This window comes from Atta cephalotes, assembly GCF_000143395.1.
Source record: "Atta cephalotes unplaced genomic scaffold scaffold00018, whole genome shotgun sequence".
Classification (NCBI taxonomy): Eukaryota; Metazoa; Arthropoda; class Insecta; order Hymenoptera; family Formicidae; genus Atta; species Atta cephalotes.
Window position 1 is genome coordinate 1,673,810 of NW_012130082.1, and position 8,647 is coordinate 1,682,456.

At 26.9% G+C, this 8,647-nt stretch overlaps 2 protein-coding genes across 3 annotated transcripts in view; one reads left to right on the top strand and one right to left on the bottom strand.

Annotated features, from left to right (window-relative positions):
* LOC105618734 (sodium-driven chloride bicarbonate exchanger) overlaps window positions 1-1,595 on the top strand; it is a 33,765-nt gene extending 32,170 nt beyond the window's left edge. For both annotated transcript variants that reach the window (XM_012200265.1, XM_012200266.1), the window contains one exon: window positions 1,518-1,595. In XM_012200265.1, the coding sequence (XP_012055655.1) occupies window positions 1,518-1,595 (78 nt within the window). The remainder of the gene's footprint in view (window positions 1-1,517) is intronic.
* A 4,557-nt stretch (window positions 1,596-6,152) lies between these two features.
* LOC105618875 (putative gustatory receptor 28a) lies at window positions 6,153-7,524 on the bottom strand. The gene is made up of 4 exons (XM_012200406.1): window positions 6,721-7,524; window positions 6,501-6,569; window positions 6,334-6,423; window positions 6,153-6,257 (listed from the first exon to the last, which is right to left on the bottom strand). Exons 1-4 carry the CDS (start codon window positions 7,522-7,524, stop codon window positions 6,153-6,155), a joined length of 1,068 nt encoding a protein of 355 aa, XP_012055796.1.
* Between the last annotated feature and the right edge of the window lie 1,123 nt (window positions 7,525-8,647).

Sequence of the window (8,647 nt, forward strand, 5' to 3'; positions counted from 1 at the left end):
TAAAACTAAACTAAATTAAATTAATTAAGTAAAGTAAACTAGTAATAATAACTTACTTACTACTACTATAATAATATACTAACTCTCTCTCTCTCTCTCTCTCTCTCTCTCTCTCTCTCTCTCTCTCTCTCTCTCTCTTTCTCTCTCTCTCTCTAATCGCATGTTCCTTTCTTTGATTGCTTTCAGCCTTAATCGCTTTTTTGCATGAAACATTAAAAAATTTTATCTCTTCGTTATATTGACAAGATGCATATATAAAAAATTTATTATTGTAAATTTACTACTTATTGTAAATTTATTTAGTATAAATTTTCTAGAATAAAATTGTCATTAAAATTGATCCATTATGGGATATTAAAAAAGAAAAAAATGTTATTATAAGTAAAAAATAATTTTCAAAAAATATAGCATATAGGTACATGTATTTATGATATACTGTATACAGTTTAGCTATATAATATTTTAGTATATGTATCTTTTGTCTATATATTTATTTATTTTTTTATACGTAATATACACAAAAAGTCCGACTTAATGCGATCATCCCTTGTTGCATTTAATAAATTGTACATTTTTTTTGAAAATCAATTATGTATTTTCATGAATTGATTTGTTATTCTATACATAAGAGTACTCAGCCAGAAATGATAATGGAATCGATGTCGATTCCACGTCAATTTGATAATTTCGATATTGAATCCATATCAATTTGATAATTTAACGACGTTTAATCAATTCCATTATTATTTTTGGCTGGGCATTAAGGTCAATTGTATGCATAAATACGATTGTCAAAAAATTAATAGTTTATTAAAAGATATTTATATTTTATGTCAAAATATGCTGGAATAAAATACGAAATATCTCGTAAACCATTGATTTTTGAGATTCTTTAATATCTCTACTTTTCTATCTTTACTTTTACATTTAGAATAATTAGAAAAAATATTATACAAAAAAATTATATTATTCCATTTAAAAAATTGTCATAACTTCCAACTGATAATGAAAAATCTATTTTATCTTTATTTGTGCTTCGATAAGTCATACAACCTTTGTCTAATACATATTTTTTTATTTAAAGATACAAAAAATAGTCATATAAAGCTGGCAGACGATTTTTTTTTCTGCTGGATTACTAGCTGAATTTGCGTACTTGTTATCGTATTAGCAGCAGTGCACAATACAGTACTAAATACGTAAAAATGGTGTGCCGTCGGGTTTAAATGGAATAATCTGTGTATATATACATTTATTATACATATCTAGTATATATAATATATATATGTGTTGCATATAAAATATCTGTATCTCTTTCTAATTATATGACGTAATATGAAAATTTTATAAATTCTTAGATAATTTATGAAATCATAATTAATCAATAAACGCAATTCAATATTTTATATATTACTCGCTTTTTCTAGGAAAAGCATATAAGGAAGACTATTGAAAAAAATTTATTAAAAGAAATCATAAGGATAACTTAAAAAATTAATATATACTTTCGATTTCAGGTAGATTTAATACGATCCAAGGAAAGCATCAGTCCTTTAAAAACAAATGGTACTACCTCAGCCGAAACTTCCGTTTAACAAGAGGATACCAAAAACAAATGCTAATGCAATATATTAGTTTTTTATTCAATCGTTTCAAAACTTTCATCTTTAGAGAATTTTTACTCTGCAATCTCTTTCTGAATTGTCATTTAACCGACATAACATACATAAGATGAGAGTCATAGATCATGCCATTTAATTCTCATGAACTTGTACTCTTCTACAAATGTCTTATCTATTACGTTTAATTGAATAATATTTGTATTATATATATCAAACAATGCACGTTGCTCTTCGCGAGTACATTACAATTTATACACAACTGTAAATGAGATCCTCATTCATAGTCTCAACATGTTTGTACATAAAATTCAATCATTCGAAGATTCGCCAATAGTATTCAATAAATTCAATTGTGATTTTATGAAAGTTTATTTCTCATCTTCGTTAAAGCAGTCGTATATATTATTACAAAACAGTCTATTTTAGTAATTATTTATGTAACAACCAATTCTATTTCTATTTCATTAATATTGCATGTGAATTGCAAAAATACGTGAAAGAAAACGAAAAATGAGAAAAAAAATGGAAAAAATTCCAAATAATTGGAAAAACGCATAATTAATAATAAGCATATAGATGTTTTTACGTTTAATGTAACAATGGCAAATAAAATATGATAAAATCTAAAAAGATCTCTTATACTGCTATGCATCTTCTTTAGATAATATGGTCTAGAATTCTAGATTGACAACAATTATTGATTTATGAGTCAATAAGAATTATGCTAGAAAGTTGTGAAAAACGCACATTTTTCCAAATCGTGATATGATACTAAACGAATACATACGTGGCATTTATAAAACATGCGAATTGCAAAATAAAATTAGAATTTTCACGAAAAATCACTCTTTCTGGCGAATTATTCAAATTCCAATACATTCAAATATTCGAATGATTAATATCGATAATTTTCACTCTTATAAATATGAATGAAATAAATAATAGTATAATAATAGTATAATAATAGTAGCATAGTATTGCGCAGATGTCCAAATACCATAAGTCGAATAATCGAGTGTGTGTATGAAGTTGTAATTATTCGAATATTTGAATATTAATAACTATAATTTTAAGTTTAACATATATGTCAAATTCTGTTTATATAATATTATATAAATCATAAAAATTAAGCAAGAATATTGTGTTATCACGCAATAATATTTGACCCTGCATATAACGATTAAGTAGTTCAAGTAACTTTGTAATGATACTGTGTATATATGCCAAAGAAACCCCACAATCTGTAATACGAATACATATACTTCTTTCGAGGGATATCTCTTACTCTTATTATTGCAAGCTAGTAATACACTTTAAAAAGACAAAAATTTTAGATTATAATAGCTTTTATGAAAAAAATTATGCTTGAATATTTTTTATTCACTTTCTCTAATAATATTAATACAATATCTTGAGGACCGATAAGAATACTATTTGAAAAACAAAAAACAAGAAAAGAAATATGTATAAATTTGTTCTTTATCCCCAAAATACAGAATAATTTTATTGACTTAAAAAAATACTATTATTTTGCAACATTTACAAGAGGCCTTTCAATGAAGAACTATGGAACAATCCTCTTCGAAACATTTATAAAAAATAATCTCTTGTCTTATAAAAATAATCGAAACTAACTTGAAAGAAATGCTTTCTTACTAATACTCTATTAGTTTAGATAAAAAAGTTTATTCTCAAACATACTTATTAAAAAATACATAGCAGATTTCTGTTACTTTTTAAAATTTTAGTCTAGCCAAGATTTTGCGCGTTGAATTTCAAAATTTTCTATTATCATAACTTTTTCAATATTTGGGCATATCCAATTATGACAATATTAAAAAGATTCTAATTATAGTGAAATTAATTTCTTTATCACAAGATTTTTTACAAAAATTTTACATTATATATACTATTATAAAGAAATACATACAATGTATAGAATGATAAAAACAGTCCCTTAAAGGATATGTTATTGTTCGTAATTAAAGAAAAAAAATATCATCAATCTCTGTATATTCTACGATACATAATATTTATTAGGTGATTATTTAACCATAAACTATTTCCTAAATAGCAATGAAATATTCTGTTAAATAATGTAAACAGTTATTTGTTAATTAAGAATAAGTTTGTTATTTAAATTAATTAAATGAAAATTCTTAATGCTATTCCTAAAAGAAATTATTTTTCAATGTAGTTTATAGTAAAAAATAATTTATTAGATTATAATCCATTTTTTATATTAAACTTACAAAACATAACAGAGATAAATAATTTTGAAGTTTTTCGATCGAATATTTGCATTAACAAGTAACTTGTACGAATCCAGAGTGTATTAAATAGAACAAATCTTTTCTCAAACAATCTGTGATAGATAATTAAGGATTTCATAAAGGATTAAAGGATTAGTAAAAATTTGACTCCTCAATTCGGCTAATTATCAAAATGCAATCATTTTATCACGTAAATATTCATATAAAATTTTTAGAAAACTGATTAGGCAAAACATTCATGATATATATATGTTTTTATATATCCATTTTTTTGCTCACAGGTAGTTTGAGAAAATATATTTTAACGCCATGGAATAAAAAAGATTACGTTTTACAATATATGTATTTAACTCGTAAGCAGACACAAGGGAATTTAAACCAAGAATAGGAAATAAGGCGTTACTTGTAATGCCGTTATTCTTATCTTTATTTTTTCTATAATAACAATTTGATAATGATTTTACAATTTTTCATGATGGTAATGATAACGTCAAAGTTGGACAAATCATACGAAAAGTAACTCGTTACTAATGAATTGCGTGACGACATAAAGTAATGCATTACTTTTATGCATGTGAAATGTGAAATAATAAGTTAATTGTTTATTAGAAAACGCATAATGGTAACAAGTTATTCTTCAAAAGTAACTTTCTTTAGCATTATCGTTACTGTCATGGAAAAGAAGTTGTAAAGTAAATACAAGATTATTGCTATAAAAAATAACGGTAATGCGAGATCTACAATAAGAGTCGCAGACGATCACAGAATCTTAAGTCATAGGAAATTGATCAATCAGAGTCAAATGAGTAGAACAATCGACTATGATTAGTCAATTTCCTGACTTCAAACTCCACAACCGTCTATGATTCTTATAGTAGAACCGGCGCATCACGTGTTACTTCCCATCCTTGGTTAAAACAATATGATACATTTATATCGTATTGGAAAATAATGTTGCGTATACATTTAAGTATTTTTATGTAAAGAATGCGTAAACCTACGTATATGAATTATTTAAAATCACACATAAAATATATTCATTAAGCGAAGATTAAACAATATTAACTCTCTATGAAGTAATATTTGGAGTCCTGAATATTGTATCATAATGAGATAAATACGAAAGAGAAGGGAAGGCAAACCGCAATCTTAGGTGCAAAAATAAACGTGCAAATAATAAAATTCATGAATATAATGTATAATATAAGAGTAATCTAATAAAAAATGTATGATATGTGTGCTAATGCGTTTCAATGGTGATCTTCAATAAGTTAGGAGAAATATATCTCTCCCAATGATCTTATAAGATTACGTTTCATGCGTTACATCGCAGCGAAATTCATGGTGGTCATTCGATTTGGTGGATGGGCTATACTCGCCGATGTAGTATTAAATGGTTGTGATTAGGTAGAAAAGACTGCGTCTCGGAAATTAGTTTCCGAGTTGACAAGGAAAGTAGCTAATGCCTGTCATTATGTCTTTAATCATGCTGTGTTACTTTAAATAAATAATATGCAATTAAAACTAAAAGATTTACTGTTTCCTATTACAAAATACATACATCATAAAATGTGTACCTATATAGGATGTCCCAGAATAATTGTCAAATATTTTATATGCTGATATAGAAAAGACCAAATTGAATCAAAAAGTCCTCTACTATTTTACAATTTTCACAATAGTTAATAAGATATTAATTACTAAAAATCAAATAGTTTTTCTCAATAATTTTTTATTTAAGTAAAATTAATATTATTAATTGATTCTATCGAGTCTTAATCAATTTAATTGTTAAATAAATTAATTAACAATATTAATTCAAATACAATATATATATTTACATTTTTTGTTTTCTAATTTTACAAATCAAAACTGATTGTATGTCTTAAGAAGTTACAATAAGAAATTTCAGAACTGCAATTCTATGTGTTTATTAATTGCATTTAATTGGATTTTAAATTCCAATTTAAGAAGTTTCGATATTACTCATTATATATTCTTGAAACTTCCACGGGTCCTTCCTATACAAAGATTATGCGTATCGCGGGTTTCTACTCCATGTCCAGATCCATTCTTAGAATAAGCCAACGTTTCGTGAACCTTACAGTTCATCAGTATCAGGCTGCTCCTCGCCCTGATGGACACGGAAGAAACTCGCAAAACGCATAATACTCATTATATTTTTTCTTATCTTTAATTTATTCTGCTCCTTATTTTAAATTAATAATAAATAAATTAATAATAAATAAATAAATTATTAACTTCTCCCTGTATTGTTACATTGCTGTCTGATCGATGAACGCGAGCTTACCATTTGAAATTGCACAAGTATTATCAAATATGTCATCACTGTACCAGTTAACTAAAAAAAATAATCAGAACTATTAATTAAAAAAATTTAATTTATATTACTTATAGGACATTTTAAATATTCTCACCGAATGCAGAAAAGTATTATCGAGCATAAAGTATCCGTTAGCTGTAAACTGTATTTTGCGATGTAGCAATTGAAGCGAAAATTTCTTGAGCTGTAACATATCTATGATAAATGTCGATACGACGAATATCGTTTCTGAAAAAGTTTTATCTAATCTTTATTTTTTACCTCTGCTTTTTTGTCTTTCCCGATTGCACAGTTTAAAAGATCATGTACTATATTGCCCGTTTTCTCAATCTATACAAAAAAAATTTATAAATTTGTAATTGAAACATTTTGTAAAATATTTTGTAAAATATTTAGGTTTTTATTTACTGATAAAAATATTTTGTTTCATCAATTAAAACGATCTGATTAAAATGCAATCTTATTATATTGATTATTTTACCTCGATTAAAATTTTGGTAATTTTATTGGTAAGGAGAAAGATGGGATAAATCAGAAATATTAGCCAGACGATGGTATTACTAAGAGTGTCATATTCTAAGATATCATCAGTTATCATCACAATCCAAAAAAGAAAGTAACCATTATATGTTAGTGTAAGAAAGAGAAAAATGATGCCGAATAATACTGGAAGTGAATAAAAACTCGACACATCCTCAGAGATTTCACAGAGATGACAATGCACATCTCGCAGTTGCAAAAGTTGATGGACGATCGAATTGTTGACTATGATACGACGTGTTTGATAGAGAGACTGCAGTTGAAGATCAGGTGTATTGATTCCAATGAGACTTTGTATCGCTCGATTAACATCAGCAAAATCTGTCTGAATGACCGTCACCAACAGGAAGTATTGTATCAGTAGCCAACCCATGTGAAATGTCGGCAGAATGTCTGTTAGCCATGAGATTGGGCCCGTACCCAAGGCCAGATTATCATTGAATAGGAGAAGTATCAGAAGGCAAATCTTCAAGGTGCAAACGATGATCATAGTACAAAAGATTCGTTGTCGTCGGAGCGGATGATATAGATCATACAAATGATCTATCTCGTGTTCAATGGTGATTAATCGATTGGCGATCCGCACCAAGGACTTCTGTTTGATGCAGTAGCTAATCAAAATCGCGCAGATCATCAGGGTACCAAGTATAGATTGAAGAACCGAAATGGCTGTAGTCAAACTTGTCTTGATCTTGTATTCCCAAGTAAATTTCAATGGTATAGACACATAGTTCGAAGCTATCATTAAGCTACTCAGCACAACATTATAAACGATTCCTAATTTGGAATATTGAAAAGTGTATGACGTTCTCTTTTTGTATACGATGATTCGGTGGGCGAATGTAGCGAGACCGATAAGCTTGAAGAACATTATCAATATTTTAAACGTCCAAAAATCGTGATGTATCTCTGATTTTATTTTGTTCACTTTCTGTTCACTATATTTTTCTGCAATTGAATTTTCATTATTTACATTTCTAATGGAATTGGAAATTTTATTGACGTTTATGAAAGTTGGATTCTTAATCGAAGACATTTTTGTCAACGAATATCTTCTTCCTTAATCTTTTAAATCAAAATTAATATCTACTTCTATTCTTTATTAGGTCAATTTATCCATATTGCCCTGTATTTCACGATTTACAAATATTTTCTTTAAGAAACTTTCAGTTCAATCTTCTTAATTTTTTTTTCAAGACATTTGTATATACAGATTTTTTTTAATTTGTATCCTTAAGTCTTCTTTACTAAAACCTTTTACACATATATCATTCATAAATGATAATTTAAAAGATGTCCGTTTTATTTTATCGATCTGTCCAATTGCTCTGAATCAAAATTAATTTCTAATTGACGTTGTGCTTTATAATTCTTACAAAGTAGCACTGAGTATGTAGCGATGCTCGCGCTTTCTCGCAAACATCATGTTTGCAAAACATTATTAAATATTAAATTTGTGAAAATTATAAACGCGTGATAAGGAATATAAAGTCGATAATTTTGCTCTGTTTCAGTTTCTGTTTCGATACGGATCCTGTGATGGAAATAACCGATTGTTATGATATTATTGTTAGAATGATATTCACTGAAATATTTATCTGTATATATGACATGATATCTATATACAATAATAAGTTCTTCGTAATTTTTCCAATTGTAATGTTATAACGCGAATTTATGACTCAAAATAATAGTTCTGCATAATTGCATTGTAATATAGTCATTGTCAATATTATATAATTACCAATGTCAACATTATTATTATCATTTGGAGCTTATGGATTATGTAAAATTTTAGCATTAAATTAACTTCAGCCACTTTAGCAAACTTCTTTTAAAATAATGAGAGTATAAATTTTTTTTCACAA

What these genes read in the sequence shown, in the direction of transcription:
- LOC105618875 (XM_012200406.1), bottom strand. Translation starts at nt 7,524, where the DNA reads ATGATAGCTTCGAACTATGTGTCTATACCATTGAAATTTACTTGGGAA. An exon ending in TTACCAAAATTTTAATCGAG is followed by an intron (nt 6,570 to 6,720) that starts GTAAAATAATCA and finishes TTTTTTGTATAG; the next exon opens with ATTGAGAAAACGGGCAATAT. An exon ending in ATAATACTTTTCTGCATTCG is followed by an intron (nt 6,258 to 6,333) that starts GTGAGAATATTT and finishes TATTTTTTTTAG; the next exon opens with TTAACTGGTACAGTGATGAC.